At 43.7% G+C, this 22,158-nt stretch overlaps 1 protein-coding gene across 1 annotated transcript in view; it reads right to left on the bottom strand.

The window, feature by feature from the left end:
- The window catches only part of KDM4C (lysine demethylase 4C), a 606,931-nt gene that overhangs the window by 266,172 nt on the left and 318,601 nt on the right, over nt 1-22,158 (bottom strand). The window contains exons 9-12 of the mRNA XM_069764494.1: nt 21,518-21,714; nt 19,543-19,781; nt 8,208-8,572; nt 614-734 (exon numbers count right to left, since the gene is read on the bottom strand). Coding sequence (XP_069620595.1) covers nt 614-734; nt 8,208-8,572; nt 19,543-19,781; nt 21,518-21,714 — 922 coding nt within the window. The remainder of the gene's footprint in view (nt 1-613; nt 735-8,207; nt 8,573-19,542; nt 19,782-21,517; nt 21,715-22,158) is intronic.

Genomic DNA, 22,158 nt, shown 5'->3' with positions numbered 1-22,158 from the left:
TTCAAGGCTGCAGTGATCCCGGTTGCTTGTGCACCTTTTTCTACCATAGTTGTTCCTTCCACTCAACTTTCCATTAATGTGTTTTGGATACAGAAGTCTGAACAGCCAGCTTCTTTAGCAATAACATTTTGTGGCTTACTCTCCTTGTTTTGTGTGTCAATGACTGCCTTCTGGACATCTGTCAAGTCAGCAGTCTTCCCCATGATTGTGGAGCCTACTGAAACAGACTAAGGGACCTCTTTAGATGCTTATGAATCCTTTCCATGTGTTTTTTCCTAATTATTCTAATTTACTGAGATAATGACTTCTAGGTTTTCATTGGCTGTAAGCCACAATCCTCAACATTAACAGATAAAAACACTTGAAATAGATTACTCTCTTTGTAATGACTATATAATATTCGAGTTTCACTTTTTGTATTAAAGAATTTAAAAACAAACTTTTTGATGATATTCTAATTTTTGAGAAGCACCTGTAAATGTATTTTCAAGGAGATCTGAGATATCTGCACACTACAGCAGGAATTACATAAGTTGAACTTGGGAACACAATCCATTCTCATCACATGCTACTAATGTCACATTTTACATGGCAAACAAAAGAATGAAGGTACCTTCATCACTTGTTGTCTGCTGTTTAACAACTGTCATTAGCGATCTCGAAGGCGGTTTGCCAAGTGGAAGTCTCCAACTTTTTGCCCTTTGGTGTCTTTTCCCATTGGTTTCTGGCCAACTCTAGATAAAAAAAGGTAGTGTTGTTCAGCTAAAAAGATAAATAATGTCACAAGTAGTATGATATAAATGTATACAATTCAAGGTAAAATAAAAGGTAAAAATTAACAAAATACAGAACATTCATTGGCTAATGTTTCCAAAAAAGAAAGGTTATAAGGAGAGATCCTACTGAAATCAAATGAAATAGTTAACTGCTAATACAAGGCAAATTTCTAGGAAATCTTCAATCATCACGAACACGATGAACTAGCAGAGGTTGGAATAAGAATTCACCCCCTGGCTACTGTGAATTTGGATACGCCATGGGCTGTTTGCATTCGTTGCAGGGACTAGCTTTACAGGTAGTAGTACTAGTTGTCAAAAATAAATACCGTAAATATATCTATATGTTAAAGTGAAGCATATAGCTACTACAGTGAACAATACCACATGAACTGCCAGTCAATCAAAACCTGAATGTTTCTGCTAGGATGTTTTAAAAAATTACCAATAACAATCCCCAATGAAAAATAGTAAAATCTGACTAGGAGACTTTTTTTTAACATATAACTGGCAGAATATCTTTACTGATCAGCATCTTGATCACCATTTCAGTAAATAAAGTTACATACATGAGTCATACAAGTTTTAGTATTGGTTCATTATGCGCAGATCATGTATAGCTATCGTAAACTTAAGGACCTATCACAAGTCTGTGGCTGTCATACTTATTAAGGAAAATAGTGGTCAAGAGTCTGACGATTTTTTTTAAAAATAATTATAAAAAATGATGATGTGTTCCTACTGCCATCCGAAAGGACCCAATGTTTTATCAAAAATCAAGTATGAACTTTGAGACTGATGGAATCTGGCATGCAGATCACAATCCCGCAACCTTCCTACCGGAGAAAGCACAAGGCCTCGCATGCTATCACAAGATCTCACAGTCTGAGATACATTAACGCTGCCATACCCTTTACTAAGCAGTCACCAAACATCACTGGTATATCGTTCATTAACTGCTTAGTAAAGAAAAAGGCAAAGCACAATAGCATGTAAGGCCTCACGCTTTGATGAGAGGGGTGGCGGAAGTTTAGACCTGACTTTTGCTAGAGAGTTGTGTCTTTCAGGGTGGCATTAGGGGCACATCATTTCTAATATTAATGACGTTTAGAAAAAAAAGTCTGTTTTCTTAAAGGGAGGGTGCCGTGATTTTAGTTTTTGTATTAATAATTATTGATTATATAATCAAATATTTTTAATACAAAAGTAAATGTAGTACTTTAATACTTTTTTATTTATTCATTTTTACTTTTGCCACTGGAGGCCGCCATTTTCATTAGTGTGGGTGTAAGTGTCTGGACACGACACTTGCACACCTCACTTACGGCAGCCATGGAAATAGGAGCCAACAGTCGGACCCGACCGCACCTCTTTCATTGAGGCTGCTTCTCCTGCCTCTCAGCTGTGACTTGGGCACGCTCACTGAGCTGCTACGTCACAGCTGTGAGAGGAGATCGCGGCCATTTTGTTTTTTATTTTCCTCTGTCATCGCACACACAGCTCAGTGTGTGCGATCATAGCAGGAGCTGCCAGGGAGAAGCTGCTGCTGGGAAGAGAGGTCCGGGGTGAGTATCTGCAGCCAGGAGCTGTGATTGCAGCCTGTACTTAGTATTACAGCACAGGCTGCAATCACTGCTCACTGCCGACCTGTTCAGAGCAGGGAGAGCGGCACACTGCTCTGCCCTGAACAGGATTCAGCACTTCCTGGAAGAGGACTGAAGGTAAGTACAGGGTTTTTATTTTCTTATGCATCTACCACTGCTACCAGCCCCTATATACCACTGCTACTACCCCCTATATACCACTGCTACCTGTCCCTATATACCACTGCTACTAGCCCCTATATACCACTGCTACTAGCCCCTATATACCACTGCTACTAGCCCCTATATACCACTGCTACCAGCCACTATATACCACTGCTACCAGCCACTATATACCACTGCTACTAGCCCCTATATACCACTGCTACCAGCCCCTATATACCACTGCTACCTGCCCCTATATACCACTGCTATTAGCCCCTATATACCACTGCTACTAGCCCCTATATACCACTGCTACTAGCCCCTATATACCACTGCTACTAGCCCCTATATACCACTGCTACTAGCCCCTATATACCACTGCTACTAGCCCCTATATACCACAGCTACCTGCTCCTATATACCACTGCTACTAGCCCCTATATACCACTGCTACCAGCCACTATATACCACTGCTACCTGCCCCTATATACCACTGCTATTAGCCCCTATATACCACTGCTACTAGCCCCTATATACCACTGCTACTAGCCCCTATATACCACTGCTACTAGCCCCTATATACCACTGCTACTAGCCCCTATATACCACTGCTACTAGCCCCTATATACCACTGCTACTAGCCCCTATATACCACTGCTACTAGCCCCTATATACCACTGCTACTAGCCCCTATATACCACTGCTACCAGCCCCTATATACCACTGCTACCAGCCCCTATATACCACTGCTACTAGCCCCTATATACCACAGCTACCTGCTCCTATATACCACTGCTACCTGCTCCTATATACCACTGCTACCTGCCCCTATATACCACTGCTACTAGCCCCCATATACCACTGCTACTAGCCCCTATATACCACAGCTACCTGCTCCTATATACCACTGCTACTAGCCTCTGTATACCACCGCTACCTGCCTCTGTATACCACCGCTACCTGCCTCTGTATACCACCTACCACTGCTGCCTGCCTCTATATACCATCTACCACTGCTGCCTGTCTCTATATACCATCTACCACTGCTGCCTGCCTCTATATACCATCTACCACTGCTGCCTGCCTCTATATACCACCTACCACTGCTGCCTGCCTCTATATACCATCTACCACTGCTGCCTGCCTCTATATACCATCTACGACTGCTGCCTGCCTCTATATACCACCTACCACTGCTGCCTGCCTCTATATACCATCTACCACTGCTGCCTGCCTCTATATACCATCTACGACTGCTGCCTGCCTCTATATACCATCTACCACTGCTACCTCTGTCCTGTGTAGCTAATCTAGTCCTGTGTAGCTAATCCTGTCCTGTGTACAGTATCACACAAGATAGGATTAGATACACGGCGCAGCACAGTATCACACAGGACAGGATTAGATACACGGCTCAGCAGTCAGTATCTAATCCTCTCCTATGCACTCCTCTCCCCCCTGCGTGTCTTTCCCCATTGTGGTTTATTATTTTTGTTGTGGGAGATGAGGGAGTCGAGGATTATGCGTTCGGTATGGTATAAAAAAGATTAATAAAGGACTTTATTCTGGCCGAGTCTTTATTTACAATACATGTGAGATCTATGTGGCGGCATTATGGGTGATCTATATGGCGGTATTATGTGAGAAGCATATGGTGGTATGTGAGAACACTGGCGGTATTATGTGTGATCTATATGGTGGTATGTGAGAACACTGGCGGTATTATGTGTGATCTATATGGCGGTATGTGAGAACACTGGCGGTATTATGTGTGATCTATATGGTGGTATTATGTGAGAACTGTATGACAGTATTGTGTGATCTATTTGATAGTATTGTGTGTGATCTATATGGCGGTATTATGCGAGAACACTATGGCAGTATTATCTTCAGAAAGCAGACCCATTCTATGGTGGTTCTGGCTGAGCACCTGCACGCGGGTCTGGGGTAATAGAGGGGGCAGCATGACCTCCAGTTAGGTGTAGTCAGGGGAAGGCTGGTGAGGCAGCTGAAGAGAGGGGTCTCATTTTTATCGTTACTATATGGCTACATTTCCTTCCCAGCGTCACCCCGGACTGCGCCTGTCGCCTCGCTTTCACACATCGCCAGGACAGGATGGAGAAGACAGGATCTGAGGAGGGGAATGGGGTCTGCATGCAAAGTCTGGATCAGACCAGGCCATCAATCTGCAGAAATGTTTCCTGGAATTCTGTGGAGCATGTGTATAAAAGACAGTGCTCTATGTACAATCCCTGGCTGCTCCGCGCACCAAACAGGGGGCCCCTATAGACCAGCACACTGCTCTCCTGAAATACTCTGTGCTGCTGTCACCCTGCTCCCTCCACCACATATCTCCCAGAATCCTTTTGCTGCCTGCCATCCTTGGTGACTGTCTACTTGTCAGTATAAGGCTGCCTTCACACTATCATTATTTGGTCAGTATTTTACCTCAGTATTTGTAGCCAAAACCAGGAGTGGGTGATAAATGCAGAAGTGGTGCATATGTTTCTATTATACTTTTCCTCTATTTGTTCCACTCCTGGTTTTGGCTTACAAATACTGAGGTAAAATACTGACCAAATACTGATAGTGTGACGGCAGCTATACTCTGCAGTCACCAACAAAATGGCTGCTCACTGGGTTCCTGAATATCATCCTCTCTAATCCCTTAGCAAACACCCAGAAGGGGAGGAGAGGAGACATCACACACGTCAGCAGACTCCGCCCATAATTACTGCAGTGAAGTAATGTGAGCTAGTTGTACACCAGGTTTTTCTGAAATTTCAGCAGCTGCTCCCCCTAGTGTTGAAAAGTGGAAATTCCAAAACTTTTCAAATTATTTTTCATATTTTACTAAATTATAAACAAATGATAATATTTTTTAAGAAAATGTAATCATTAATTCTTTACATTTTTACAATTTCTGAAAAAAAAATTTTTTTTGATGGCACCTTCCCTTTAAATAAAAATGGCAGTCCAACCTGCTGATAGGTACTCTTTCAATGCATATCATTTACACACTTTTCTTACACAGCATTACAACATTTCTTATGCTGTGACAGGTGCACTGCATTTGTGCTTGAGAGAGGGGGAAAAAAAAAAAAATTGGAAAATTGGCACACGGCCATAATAAAAACCTACTTGCGAACCCATAAAGAAAAAAACATCTAATCTTATTTACAGAATATGGACACATCCGAAAATACAAACACTAATATATATTCAGTGTATTTCAAGACATACTCTGAATATATTTTAGGTGCAAAGAAAGCTTGTCTTCTGTGTGCCTTACTTAAATTAGCAGCCATTTTGTCCATAGTAATAATGTTTTGCACTCACTTCAGTATATCGAATAGACAACCTGAATGTATAGAATGATAAAAGCAAGCAACTCACATAATGTAGGTATCTGATACTCATAATTCACCTAGTATGTGTTCCAGAATGACATTAAATCCTAATATTAAAGATCTGATGTCAAACTGCCTCCAGTATTACTAATTATTAAGTTTACAGGTAATGAGGCACCTAGGGTCTCCAAGAATGAGATAAAATAGAGTCCCAGATATAATTCAAACTGCAGCCCGACCTAGTCGAGTGTCAGTACAGGGAGCAGACTGAAGACCTACATCCCCTGAGACCTGTGCCTCAACTGACAAGTGCTTTATCACATATACCCCATTGGCAGCCAAAAGCATGACTGTGATGTGTGAAGAAATACACAGGTGGTCAAAATTGTTGGTACCCCTCTTTTAGTGGCAGAAAAACCCACAATGGTCACAGAAATAACTAGAATCTAACAAAAGTAATAATAAATAAAAGATCTATGCAAATGAACAAATCAAAGTAAGACATTGCTTTTCAACCATGCTATCACAGAATTAAAAAAAAAATAAAACTCATGAAATAGGCCTGGACAGAAATGATGGTACCCCTGAAAATAAAGTGACAAAAGGGACATGTTAAATCAAGGTGTGTCCACTATCTAGCATCACAGGTGTCTACAATCCTGGAATCAGTGACATGGTGTGTATCACACTAAACATGGACCAGAGGAAGCGAGGGAAAGAGTTGTCTCAGGAGATTAGAAAGAAAATTAAAGACAAACATGTTAAAGGTAAAAATTATAAGACCATCTCCAAGTAGCTTGATGTTCCTGTGTCTACAGTTGCACATATTATTCAGAAATGTAAGATCCATGGGACAGTAACTTCCCTGGACGTGGCCGCAGGAGGAAAATTGATGACAAATCAAAGAGACAGATGATACGAATGATAACAAAAGAACCCAAAAAAACTTATAAACAGATTTAAGGTCAACATCAAGCTTAAGGAACATCAGTGTCAGATCGCACCATCTGTCGTTGTATTAGCCAAAGTGGACTTCATGGGAGACTACTAAGAAGGACACCATTGTTGAAAAAAAAAAATCATAAAAAAAGCCAGACTGGAATTTGCCAAACTACATATTGACAAGCCACAAAGCTTTTGCGATAATGTCCTATGGACAGACGAGACAAAAATTGAACTTTTTGGCAAGGCACATCAGCTCTATGTTCACAGATGGAAAAATGAAGCATATCAAGAAAAGAACACTGTCCCTACTGTGAAACATGGAGGAGGCTCTGTTAGGTTCTGGGGCTGCTTTGCTGTATCTTGCAAAGGGTGTCTAGAATCTGTGCAGGGTACAAGGAAATTTCAAGACTAGCAAGGGATTCTAGAGAGAAATGTGCTGCCCAGTGTCAGAAAGCTTGGTCTCAGTCGCAGGTCATGAGTCTTGCAACAGAATAATGATCCAAAACACACAGATAAAAACACCCAAGAATAGCAAAGAGGAAAACATTGGACTATTCTTAAGTGGCCTATGAGCCCTGACCAAAATCCTATTGTGCGTCTTTGGAAAGAGCTGAAACATGCCGTCTGGAAAAGGCATCCTTCCAACACTAGACAACTGGAGCAGTTTGCTCTTGAGGAAGTGGACCAAAATACCTGTTGAGAGGTGCAGAAGTCTCATTGACAGCTACAAGAATTGTTTGATTGCCTCAAAACATTAAGTTAAGGACACCATCATTTCTATCCAGGGCTATTTCACGAGTTTTATTTTTAAAATATTCTGTGGAAGCATGGTTGAAAAGCAATGTCTGACTTTCATTTGTTCATTGAAACCACGTGTGTATGTTTCATTACCAGCTCACTTGCAATATTTATATTTTGGATGTGGCAGAATCAGACCAAATTGTTGCCGACTGAGAAAACAAAGACTATTGTGTATTTTTAATATTTGGTGCTATATCTGCAAATAATCACCACTTGAATAATGATGCAAAAAATGTCATCCTTACATTGCAGAAAAAGGTAGGTCTGATTTATAGCCATCACATCGGAAGAAGAATCATGATGTACATGACACCTCTATACACATGACAGGTAGGCTGTCATACATGATACTCACTGTAACCAGTGATTTATGCTGATAGTTGTTAATTTTACAAGTACAGCAGACAGGCTGTCAAGGCTGTGCAATCAAATCCATCTTGGTTTATAATGATTAATGCTCTGTCTGATTCAGTAAACGAGCAAGTATAATACATTAATGAGGCTAGAGCTCTTACAGCTAAAGATCTGCTAAAAGCTGCTCAATAGGACTGGTCATAAATAAATACAATGAAATGATCAGTGCTTACACATAAATTGGTCTTTTCACAGGAAGAATGGTCATCATTTATCAAGCTAGGAACTTCACCAGGTTCCAGGCCACATTCAGCAACCTCGAGGTCACTGTCATCATCCTCTTCACCACCGCTTGAGAGGCTGCTAATCTCTTCTTTCTCAAATGGTTCAGCCTCTAAAAGATGATACGCTTTTGTCTCCTGATTGAATGCATTCTGATCACTGTCTTCCAATGAATCTGTGATGTCTTCTACTTTAACTGGAGTAGGCTGGGCGAGAAAACCGCATAACTCTGCCAGACCCGAAGCGGCCAAACTGAGGTCATGGTTATCTATTTCTTCTGGTTTGGTGTCTTGATCCAAAGGCAATGGAATATAACCTGCGCACCAAATGAAAGAAGTTTATCAATTTTTCACAATCGATGAAATACAGATGTGGGCTTTTATTGTGGCTAACCGCAAATCAGCACATGCACATACTATAATGGAAAGCTGAAATATTCTGAGAAGACTTGGAGAATGGGAAAAGATCACTTTTTGTAATTCAGCGTATAATCTTGTGAATCCAGTTCAAGAGACTTTGATGCTTAAAATTTAGTAATGTGGAAGTATATATGAACACACTTAAAGGGGTATAACCATCACAAGATCCCAGAAATGTAGTATAGTTTTTCTGATTCGCTATATTTTTTCCTTATGTGCAGGCATTGCAGGACCTTAGGTATCCATGGTTACAACCACTAGCAACTGGCTAACTGTCACTATATCAGCGGCCATAACCACGGATACTCAAGGTCCTGCAATGCCTGCACATGAGCAAACAGACATTGCGAATCATAAAAACCATACTACATTTCTAACTGGAGGTATTTGCCAGTAATATTATTACTGACCTGGACCCGTTGAAGCGATTTAAGCAGAACGGCCGTCGTTCACCCATTTTACTCCCCGCACACCTCCTAAGCCTACACGTCCTCAAAGTTTTTTGTTGTACAGATGAAATAAAACAACTTTGATATCTTTCCCAGCGTGGTCAGTGCAGCAAGCCTTTCTTTTTGGTTTTGACTAAAATAATGTTCTTTCTTTGCTGAGCACTGAACACCAGTTGAATATGCTGTGTATACATTCAGTTTACCGTATATACTCGAGTATAAGCCGAGATTTTCAGCCCAAATTTTTGGGCTGAAAGTGCCCCTCTCGGCTTATACTCGAGTCAATGTGGGTGGCAGGGTCGGCGGGTGAGGGGGTGAGGGCGCTGAGGCATACTTACCTAGTCCCAGCGATCCTCGCGCTGTCCCTGCCGTCCCACGGTCTTCTGTGCTGCAGCTTCTTCCCCTCTTCAGCAGTCACGTGGGACCGCTCATTAGAGATATGAATAAGCGGCTCCACCTCCCATAGGGGCGGAGCCGCCTATTCATTCCTCTAATCAGCGGTGCCGGTGACCGCTGACAGGAAGAGCTGCGGCACCGAAGACCAGGCAGAGGGACAGCGCGAGGGTCGCCAGGACTAGGTAAGTATAGCATATTCACCTGTCCTCGTTCCAGCCGCCGGGCGCCGCTCCATCTTCCCGGCCGGCGCCTCCATCTTCCCGGCGTCTGCGCTCTGACTGTTCAGGCAGAGGGCGCGATGACGCATACAGTGTGCGCGGCGCCCTCTGCCTGATCAGTCAGAGCAGAGACACCAGGAAGATGGAGGCGCCGGAACGAGACGCCGGGAGCTGCAATCAAGGGAGGTGAGTATGTGTTTTTTTTTTTAATTGCAGCAGCGGCGGCAGAGATTTCTATGGGGCACAATGAACGGTGCAGAGCACCGTATATGGCACAGCAATGGGGCACAATGAACGGTGCAGAGCACCGTATATGGCACAGCAATGGGGCACAATGAACGGTGCAGAGCACCGTATATGGCACAGCAATGGGGCACAATGAACGGTGCAGAGCACCGTATATGGCACAGCAATGGGGCACAATGAACGGTGCAGAGCACCGTATATGGCACAGCAATGGGGCACAATGAACGGTGCAGAGCACCGTATATGGCACAGCAATGGGGCACAATGAACGGTGCAGAGCACTGTATATGGCACAGCAATGGGGCACAATGAACGGTGCAGAGCACCGTATATGGCACAGCAATGGGGCACAATGAACGGTGCAGAGCACCGTATATGGCACAGCAATGGGGCACAATGAACGGTGCAGAGCACCGTATATGGCACAGCAATGGGGCACAATGAACGGTGCAGAGCACTGTATATGGCACAGCAATGGGGCACAATGAACGGTGCAGAGCACCGTATATGGCACAGCAATGGGGCACAATGAACGGTGCAGAGCACCGTATATGGCACAGCTATGGGGCACAATGAACGGTGCAGAGCACCGTATATGGCACAGCAATGGGGCACAATGAACGGAGCAGAGCACCGTATATGGGCACAGATATGGGGCACAATGAACGGTGCAGAGCACTGTATATGGCACAGCAATGGGGCACAATGAACGGTGCAGAGCACCGTATATGGCACAGCAATGGGGCACAATGAACGGTGCAGAGCACTATATGGCACAGCTATGGGGAAATAATGATCTATTTTTATTTTTGAAATTCACCGGTAAATGCTGCATTTCCACCCTAGGCTTATACTCGAGTCAATAAGTTTTCCCAGTTTTTTGTGGCAAAATTAGGGGGGTCGGCTTATACTCGGGTCGGCTTATACTCGAGTATATACGGTACTTAAAGGATCCGGCATTAAATGCAAAGTGTGAGTTAGACTATTCTGGTGCGGTTCACTTTTTCTCTTTTTAAAGATTATCATTACACATATTACACACTGGGTTAGGATCTTGGAGATGGGAATACCCCTATAAGTGCAATTCTCTGTACAATTCTCCTCACTATCTTGTTTAGCTACACAGGTACCAAATATCAGCTAAGTAAAGCGGTTTAGGGTTGTAACTACTTTTGGCAAAGCCTGGATGTCACATAAATCGGCACTGTTCGGACACGTCAGTTTTTCACGTACTCGTGCCATCTGTTATTCACGGATAGCACTCGTACCTGTGTTAATCTATGGGGCTGCTCAGATGTCCATGATTTTTTTGCAGTTTCAGTGGTCCATGCCAAATTAAGGAGACAATATTGATGAAACTTGAATAAGTCTGATCAAACGGATTCAAATCACTGATGAAACCCAGTCCAATTTTCTCATTTGAGAAAATCACGGATGTCTGACTAAGGCTTACACAAAATAACACTAATAACCTCTTGCCTACCACTGGACTTCTGTACTGCCAGTGTTCAATAGAGGCCTCTATGATGAAGGAAAAAACCAAACAAGGTCTTGCCTGCATAGAACATGATCACCAAACAACTTTGTATCAGTATTGTTTTACAGTGAAAAATAAGTGAACAGCAAGGTCCCAGCACTACTAGGAAAGAAAAATGATTGCCAAGATGAATTAAAGGGGTATTCCTGTTTTTAGGTTTCATTAGTTTATAGAACAGTATAGTATACACATTTCTAAATTTTGTGTATTTATAATCCTTCTCACTAATCTTTTAACCACTATTGCATAGCCAATTTTAGTCCATTATATGGCATTTAAAGGGTAAAATTAATAAAAAATGGGAAAAGAATAAAAAGCAGAATACACCTTTAATTGTCTAGCTTATAATGCGGTTATAAGGTGTAGAACAAAAATGTAAATGCATTTTCATCCTTTAGTTATAGTTACAGGAGCAAAGTGCCAAGAACAAGTAGACTCGGGGGTACAACCCCAGGCAAAAATTATGGAATCACCGGCCTTGGAGGATGATCATTCAGTTTTTTAATTTTGTACGAAAAAAAGCAGATCACAGACATGGCACAAAACTAAAGTAATTTCAAATGGCAACTTTCTGGCTTTAAGAAACACTAAAAGAAATCAAGAACAAAAAAAATGTGGTAGTCAGTAAAGGTTACTTTTTTAACCAAGCATAGGGAAAAAGTATGGAATCACTCAATTCTGAGGAAAAAATTATGGAATCATGAAAAACAAAAAAACACTGCGAAACATCACTAGTATTTTGTTGCACCACCTCTGGCTTTTATAACAGCTTGCAGTCTCTGAGGCATGGACTTAATGAGTGTCAAACAGTACTCTTCATCAATCTTGCTTCAACTTTCTCTGATTGCTGTTGCCAGATCAGCTTTGCAGGTTGGAGCCTTGTCATGGACCATTTTCTTCAACTTCCAAAGATTTTCAATTGGATTTAGATACAAACTATTTGCAGGCCATGACATTGACCTTATGTGTCTTTTTTCAAGGAATGTTTTCACAGTTTTTGCTCTATGGCAGGATGCATTATCATCGTGAAAAATGATTTCATCATCCCCAAACATCCTTTCAATTGATGGGATAAGAAACGTGTCCAAAATATCAACATAAACTTGTGCATTTATTGAAGATGTAATGACAGCCATCTCCCCAGTGCCTTTACCTGACATGCAGCCCCATATCATCAATGACTGTGGAGATTTGCATGTTCTCTTCAGGCTTCATCTTTATAAATCTCATTGGAATGGCATCAAACATAAGATCCAGCATCATCACCTTGCCCAATGCAGATTCATCACTGAATATGACTTTTATCCAGTCATCCACAGTCCTTGTTTTTTTCTCTTTTAAGTGTTAATGATGGCTTTCGTTTAGCTTTTCTGTATGTAAATCCCATTTTGTTTAGGCGGTTTCTTACCGTTCGGTCACAGACGTTGACTCCAGTTTCCACCCATTCGATCTTCATTTGTTTTGTTGAGCATTTCCTGTTTTGAAGACATATTGCTTTACGTTTCCGGTCTTGACGCTTTGAGGTCTTCATTGGTCTACAAGCATGTTTGCCTTTAACAACCTTCCCATGTTGTTTGTATTTGGTCCAGATTTTAGACACAGCTGACTGTGAACAGCCAACATCTTTCGCAACATTGCATGATGATTTACCCTCTTTTTAGAGTTTGATAATCCTATCCTTTGTTTCAACTGACATCTCTCATGCTGGAGCCATGATTCAGGTCAGTTCACTTGGTGCAACAGCTCTCCAAGGTGTGATCACTCCTTTTTAGATGCAGACTAACAAGCAGATCTAATTTGATGCAGGTTTTAGTTTTGGGTATGAAAATTTACAGGTTGATTCCATAACTTTTTCCTCAGAATTGAGTGATTCCATATTTTATTCCTACGCTTGGTTAAAAAAAGTCTTAGTTACTCACCGGTTAACGGTGTTTTTCGGAGTCCATGACAGCACTACGGAGAGAGGGGATCCGCCCTTCAGGAACAGGAAACCTACAGATGTATAAGGGCGGCACCTCTCCCACGCATCAGTTGGTTTACAGAGCACAAGAGGACCACCAAGGTTAATAGCATACATAATAAACAATAATACAATAACTAACTATTCACTACCCGTGAATTACATATAAATGAAGGAAGAGGTGTACACCCAGAACTTAAGAAGACGGGAGGGTATGTACAGGTGCTGTCATGGACTCCGAAAAACACCGTTAACCGGTGAGTAACTAAGACTTTATTCGGTCGTCCATGACAGCACTACGGAGAGAATTACAGAGAGTAACTAACTAGGGAGGGACTATAGCTTGCAGCACCCTTACACCAAAAGAGAGATCAGAGGAGGCACCCAGGTTCAATCTATAATGGTTATAGAAAGTGTTTGGAGAAGACCAAGTAGCAGCCTTACAAATCTGGTCGATCGACACCTCCAATCTTTCCGCCCACGAAGCCGCCATAGCTCTAGTGGAATGCGCTTTAAGACCTTCAGGCGCCGGCTTGCCCTTTGAGATGTATGCCAGCGAGATAGCCTCCCTAATCCACCTAGCTAAGGTAGATTTTGATGCTCTATGCCCTTTCCTACTACCTTGATAGGACACGAATAAGGCATTATCTAACTTCCAGGGATCAGTTACCGCTAGATACTGCAGGATACATCTTCTTACATCTAAAGTGTGTAACTTCCTTTCCTTATCGTTGGTAGGATTGGGGAGGAAAGATGGAATGACTATTTCCTGTGTTCTGTGGAAACTGGACACTACCTTAGGGAGATATGCTGGATCAGGGGATAGTATCACTCTATCATCCCTAAGCTGCATGTAAGGGGGAACCCTGGATAATGCTTGGATGTCGCCTATCCTACGCGCCGATGTTATGGCCACCAGGAAGGCTACTTTAAGGGATAGATTTTTAATAGAGGCTGAAGTAATTGGCTCAAATGGGGCCTCTGTCAAGGCTGAGAGGACTAGGATCAGGTCCCAAGGCATCACTCTATTCTTCACAATTGGCCTAGACCGTTTTGTTGCCCTGATGAATCTGCTGACCCAGTGATTCTCAGCGATGTTGCAGCCAGAGGGCCCCCAAGGCTGATACCTGCACCTTAAGAGTATTTGGGGATAACCCCATATCTAACCCCCTTTGTAAGAATTCCAAGATCTGGTCTATTGGTATTGACTGACCAGCTATTACCCCCGAGTTCTGAAGAAATCTCTTCCAGATTCTGACATAGATTTTTGTGGTTATCACTTTCCTGCTTTTCAGCAGCGTGTTAATGAGGGCCGGCGAGAACCCCCTATCTTTGAGCAGCACCCGCTCAAAATCCACACCGTCAGATGAAGGCCAACCGCTCGAGGATGGTAGACTGGGCCCTGGGATAGGAGATCCGGAATGTCTGGCAAGACCCATGGATCGGACGTCGACATAGCCCTCAGGCATGGAAACCACGTCCTTCTGGGCCAGAAGGGGGCAATTAATATTACTGTGGCTTTGTCCTTCCTGATTTTCCTCACCACCAGAGGAAGTAGAAACAGGGGAGGAAAGGCGTAGGCTAGCCTGAAGTCCCAGTTTATGAGGAGGGCGTCTACTGCCAGGGGATTTTCTCTGGGGTTCAGAGAGCAGAATTGTGCCACTTTCCTGTTTTCTTTTGTGGCAAACAGGTCTACCTCTGGTTGTCCCCACCTTTCCACGATAAGGTCGAAGATGGTGCCGTTCAGGGACCACTCTCCCTGCCTTAATGTGTTGCGACTTAAGAAATCCGCTGTAGTGTTTTCTGCCCCTTTTATGAGTAGAGCCGTCAACGAGAGAAGATGTTGCTCTGCTAGATGAAACAGACGATCTGCTACACACATCAGGGATCTGGAACGAGTCCCGCCTTGGTGATTTATGTATGCCACGGTGACTCGATTGTCCGAGAATACCCGCACGTGGTGGCCCTGTAGACAGACAAGGAGTGTTTTAACCGCCTGCTCCACAGCCGTTAACTCCTTTAGATTGGAAGACATTTCCATCTGATCATGATCCCAAAGCCCTTGGACCAGTGTATCCCCCATGTGAGCCCCCCACCCAGAAGGGCTAGCGTCCGAGGTGACAATACGAGTTATATTATATTCCCAGGGGACCCCTGTGGACAGATTCTCTTGATCTAACCACCACCCGAGGGATACAATAGCATCTTGGGATAGGGTCAGCAGGCTCTCCAGACATCCCCCCAACCTTTTTTGATGTAACAGCACCTCGCCCTGAAGTATCCTCGTATGATACTGAGCCCATCGGACCGCTGGAATACAGGACGAGAGAGAGCCTAGCAGAGACATGGCTTTTCGTAGGGACATGGTGGGGTTTTTAGAGGCATTAAGCACTTGAAGGTGCAGGCGATCAATTTTTTCTTGAGGCAAACGGCATTCCTGAACCTGGGAATCCAGGGTCAGGCCCAAAAATCGCTGCACCGTCATGGGCTGTAACCGTGATTTTTTTAATGTTTAGCATCCACCCCAGACGCTCTAGAGCCGACATCACTTTATGTAACTGTTCTAGACAGTGATCCACCGATTTACCTACGATAAGGAGATCGTCCAGGTAGGGGATTATCAGAATGTTGGACTCATGCAGGTGTGCCATAACTTCCGCCATTACTTTGGTAAATACCCGAGGGGTGACCGAAATCCCAAAGGGAAGGGCCCTATACTGGAAGTGTTTTATTACCCCATCCAACCGTACCGCCACCCTTAGGTATCGTTGGTGACCTGCATAAATAGGGATATGGTAATAGGCGTCCTTCAAATCCAATACTACCATAAAGCAGTTTTTAAACAGCAGCTTTATTGCGGTGTTAATAGTTTCCATTTTAAATGGTTGAACGGTCAGAAAATTATTCAGCGCTCTAAGGTTAATAATTGTTCTGAAGGAGCCGTCTGGTTTACTTATTAGGAATAGAGGAGAGTAGAATCCACTACCCTGTTCTCCTTCCGGAACCTCAGATAGGATGTTTTTATTGAGCAGATCGTGAACTTCCGCTTCCAGGGCCGCCTGTTCCGCTGGAGAGGACCTGAGAGGGGTGATTCTGAAGAAGTTCTGAGGGATAGAGGAGAATTCCAGCCGCAGACCCGTAGCTATCAACCCCAAAATCCAATCACTACTGGAGATCTTGGACCAGGCCGGGTAGAAGGCAGATAGTCTACCTCCCACCGGGGCGACTAGTCATTGGGGAGGTTTTTTGACGTCCTCCACCAAATATGAACCCAGTACCTCTCTTCTTTTTATCGTCCCATCTGCTCTGGTCTCTGGCTGGTCTCTTCCGAAAGAACCTTTTTCCTGCGAAGGGGCGCCTGTAAGAAGTGGTTGGTAGATTAGGAAACTTCTTCTTCTCATCTCCGGCCTTCTCTAGCAACTCATCTAGGACTGGCCCAAACAGGTATTCCCCTTCGCATGGAATAGAGCACAGACGAGATCTGGATTGAAGGTCACCCGGCCAACATTTCAGCCATAGGGCCCTGCGCACTGCATTCGATAATCCTGCCGCTCTAGCCGCCATTCTTGCCGAATCCGCAGAAGCGTCTGCGAGAAAGGTAGCAGCATTTTGGATCGTTGACAGGAATTTCAACATGGAATCTCTGGAAACACCTTCTTCCAATTTAGACCCTAGCTGATCCAGCCAGACCATCATTGATCTGGCTGCGCATGTCGCAGCCACAGCAGGTCTCAAGGCACCAGCCGACATCTCCCTTGTCCCTTTAAGGAACGAATCAGCCTTTTTATCTAGAGGATCCTTTAGGGAAGCCATGTCATCAAAGGGGATAGATGCCTTAGACACCGCCGCGTCTAATTTTTGCGCCTTATCCCAGGTGTTCACCATGGAGTCCTCAAAGGGGTATCTTCGTTTAAAGGCCGGTGGAAAAGAGCCTTTTTTCTCCGGCTTCTTCCATTCTCTTTTGATGAGGTTCTGCACCCTGTCATTGAGCGGAAAAGACCTATGTTTTTTAGGGTCTAGACCGCCAAACATTAGGTCCTGCGTTGAACGTTCTGGCCTTTCGTCCACCACCCCCATGGTGGAGCTAACTGATTTAATTAGTTTGTCCATTTGGTCCAACGGGAAACAGAAACGGTTTGACTCTTCTTCCGAAGAGGACGCTGAGGAGACAGAGGCGTCTGAATCAATCTCCCTACTTGGCCCAGCGGACGAATCTGAATTTGAGGCGCTAGGCTCCCTTCTTCTCTTGGAAGGTTCTGCCCGGGATAGGGATTTCAGGGAATCCTTCACCTCCTTCCTGATAATCTCCCTAAGATTTGAAGTAAAATCGGGAGACTCCTCTGCCACCTTATGGGAGCGGAGAAAAGGCTATGTCACTTATCTGGTGCTACCGCTATACAGTATCCTATACAACTATTTCCTACCGTCTGCCGCACACACGACTGACAAAGTCTTTTAGGGTAGGCGTCTGGCAAAGGGCAAGCGCATAGCGCGCACTCCTTGTTTTTTTTTTATTTACCAGCGCTTTTTTTTCCCCTACGGAAATAAACATAGGAAAAGACTGCATCAGGGTACATTCACGAAGATCTCTTACCCAGGCAGTAGCGGTAGGTACCGGATCACTGGGGGGGTCGGTCCAGATCCTTTTGCCTTGATCTGCGACTGGCCTGATTACTGCGTCCGCGGGTCTTCTGCTGGGGTTTCGCAAGGGTCTCCGAGGATCTGTCCTGTTCCTGCTCCAGCAGATCACCGGCAGCTTCTGGCACATCCATAGCTGCAGATGCCATAAGCAGCTCTGCAGCAATCTAATCAGCTATAAATAGCCTTCCCCCGCCGGAACATGTGCAGGTGTGAATGGTCAGTAATTAGTCTCCCCCCTGCCCGGGGGGGAGGGGGGGAACATACTTACCACGCTGACCCCAGAGACAGACCTCCTCCGGACGCTGCTCCCCTCTGCACCACTCACTGCCGTGGAGCCCTACCCGGGCCCACCGTGGCGCTTCCAGGGACCCGCACTGCCCGAGGTAGGAGACCCCCTCGCTACCTGGGTCGGACAGCCGGCCTGGGTGCTTGATATGTGACTGAAGAAAATCTGTAGGGAATCCTGTCCTCCAGGAACAGGAAACCAACTGATGCGTGGGAGAGGTGCCGCCCTTATATATCTGTAGGTTTCCTGTTCCTGAAGGGTGGATCCCCTCTCTCCGTAGTGCTGTCATGGACGACCGAATAAAGTAACCATTACTGACTACCACATTTTTTGTTCTCTATTTCTTTTTGTGCTTCTTAAAGCCAGAAAGTTGCAATTAGAAATTACTTTAGTTTTGTGCCATGTCTGTGTTCTGCTTTTTTTCTACAAAATTAAACAACTGTATGAACATTCTCCAAGGCCGGCGATTCCATAATTTTTGCCAGGGGTTGTATAACAGCCAAAATATTTGTGCCGATTATGTTGGAGGTCTGGTGTTCTGTAAGTTCTACATGATAAAAGCAGAGCTACCCTCTGAGCAGTTAGACGCACAAGTCACACAGGGTTTCTAGTACTAGTGTCAGATAAGTGTGCAGTTTGTGTGGCTCAAGAGTTCCCGATCATTAAGCATCTTATATGGAAGCAGTGACTTTACAAAATGGTACCCCTTTAGTACATATTTGTGAGTGTCTCAAGTCGCCGAGCACAGTGATGGACTCCAATGGTGATGTAAGCGGGCAATGGGACGTCACTGATGTACTAAAACACTGAGACCAGAGCAGCGGCAGAGAGCTGGCATTGGAATCGGGGAAGATGAATGCTGTCTGATTTTGTTATTCTACATGACAAGCGACACTTAGGGTCCACTTTACTGCTGCTGTATGTTCCATGCTCAAATCATAACAATCCCAATATATCAGGAACTGTAATCTGCAGAGGTTTCATATCTCTATACAAGCGGGTTATAACCTAATTTTACTAGGGAAATCTGGCATTCACTGGACTTCAAGGTTTGCTACACAAAACACAAGGGTGAACACAGTACCTTTAACTACCGACAACTTATCAAAGAAACATAATCTGTCGTTATTTCACCTGGAGCCTGGATATTAGTCAGTAAGCTGTGATCCAGATGCACTTCTCTAATGTTCTTCTCATCCCCCGAGGGCTCCTCTTTGCTTACTAGCACTGCATTTTCTGTGGGTTTTTCGTTGACCTTCAAATCATCTATAGCAGCTTCAGTAGCTATGATTTCTGCCCCGACTACTATGGCTGATACTTTCTTGTCCTCAGGTTTCTTAAGCCTCTTAGAACGAGTTGTGGTATGCTGAAGGCTGTAATGGAAGATACTGCTGTCAGATTAGAATGTCTGGCGTGGATAAGATAAAACGGTTTCTAATATAAACGCCTTTCACCTTAATAAAAAAAACACAAAAATGTCATTTTTTTGTGTGCTGATAGTGTTTAGAATTTATTATGTTACAGATCACAGCTTGATTCGGAGACTTACTAAGCCTCTATCAAAGTTCCTCAAGTTCTCAAAAGGTTGGGATAAATAACCTTTGGGACTTTGCCGTGACAAAGGTGAGCATTAATATAATCAAAGAAAAAGGAGATCAGGACTCAGAATGCTTGTCAATCAGTGCTGAAGGTTATTACAAGAAAAGGAAGAAAAATCCTAAATCCAATTTAATGCCATTATGAGCTCACTATTTTAGTTAAATGGCAAAAAATGACTTCTTGGAGGAAAAGGCGTAAAATACCAAAAGAATCCATATTCACCAGATAAATCCACGGCCACCAAGTTGCTTCCAGATGCAGCAGAGACGAATTTCTTCACTACCCAAGTGACTGCCTGGCCTCAGCTGTCATAGATTTTTTCATTTTAGATTTTTTTCCCCATTCCCCCCCTAGACCTTTATCTTCAGGAGAAAAATTCACTAGCTCAACATCTCGTGACTAGCATCAAAAGACTACAACTGACTTTTTAAAAGATCTAGGGAATGATTATACAATTCCTTAAAGGGAGACAGTCACCCCTAAAATGCATTTTAAAAGGGCTTTACAGAGTTGTGGGGGATTTAGCCCCTGTAACAACCATACTAGCACTGTACCTGTGCCTGAGAAAATTGCTTTTAATTCATATGCAAAGGAGGAGGCTTCAGTGCACCCTTGGCGCGGCCATGTGTTTGGTGCATAATTACACCTCCTCATTTGCATATGGGGGCCCGCCCTCTGCTTCTGAGTGACAGTGCTCACTTCCTAGAGCGAGAACGATCTGAATGGTGCTGGCGTGTGTGCATTCTCCTCCTAATCTCCTTACTTCAGACATCGCTCACTGTCTTTCCAGGTGTATTAAGGCAGTGAGAACAATCAAAAGAAAGGAGACCGGGAGAACGCACCTGGCCACTGTGTGCACGAGTGGCTGATCACATGCTAGCAGAATTCAGACAGTGGTCGCTCTGGGAAGCAGAGGAAAGACCGCAATATGCAAACATGGAGGCACAACTGTGCACTAATCTCTTGGCCACACTAAATGTGCACGGAAGCCTACTCATTAAGGGTAGTGTACCAGGATCAGCGCTCGTATACAACACTGTATAGGCCATTTAAAATACATTTTGGGAATGTCTTACTCCCTTTAATGCTGCATTGAAATGAAATCACTGACAAATGCAGTGAATAACGTCCATAAAGAACTTGCCACTCTGGATTCAGATACAAAAGGGTTGTTTTTTTGTTTTTTTTTTCAACTATATAAGCAATCCATTTTTTTCAATTATAAGCAATCCATACCAGACTTTCAACGTATACAGATTGCAGACAGCTGAAGTACAGATCAAGTAAGGGTTAAAGTGGCAGTGCTATAGCACGGGAAAGAACTTTCTTGTGTGTTTGCGCTAATCAAACTTTTTATTTTTATTTTATAGTGCTCTTAAAGCCAAAATCTATTGTAAAGAAAAAAAAATGTGTCTTGTCATGAACAAGAAAATAGCCCTGTGTTGACCTGGTCATCAAGTATGTGAATAAAGGAACAGAGGAACAAAAAATATATACAGTTCAAATATACCCCTTCAAAGCATTCTTCACTCTCCTCCTCCTCTTACTCATCCATGCCTTCACTTCTGGTGTCGTTTCCATGGTAGGTTTTGTGTGGTCAATAGTATAGAAGTCTTTTCCTTGCTTCCAATTCTCATACTTCTCCGGCTGAAACATTTTTACAAATATGTCCATTGATATTTTCACCATGTCACTGCTGCATGAACACTAAAAAATAAAAAAATAAACAACTTTTTAAATTTTACTCATTTAAGAAAGGAAATCTGCTGCAATAAGTAAACTACTATATCTATATAAAAGACAGGCACCAGACCACAAGCCAGCAGCTGACGCGTGAGCGTAACCCCTCAACCATCACCGATACACCTTTTAATGGAGGCAGTTAAGGGGCCTTATTCCTCAGCTCTGCTTATTAACAGGGCTGAGGAATAAGTGTACAGTACCCCCCCCAGCGTCGGAAAACAGAGACCCCCAGAGAACATGATTCGGGTCGGTTTTTATCGTCCCCAGTCTTGTGATCACTGTTATTCACGGAATAACGGCGGTCGCAAAAAAAATCCGCTTTTCCATTCATTTCTCTCTACTCCGATATGCTCTAGCATACCAGAGGAAAAAAAATGGGGTCCCCCGAGCCCCCCGGTACCTCTGCCA

This window comes from Ranitomeya imitator, chromosome 1 (assembly GCF_032444005.1).
Source record: "Ranitomeya imitator isolate aRanImi1 chromosome 1, aRanImi1.pri, whole genome shotgun sequence".
Classification (NCBI taxonomy): domain Eukaryota; kingdom Metazoa; phylum Chordata; class Amphibia; order Anura; family Dendrobatidae; genus Ranitomeya; species Ranitomeya imitator.
This window is presented reverse-complemented; position numbering and strand designations above follow the sequence as displayed.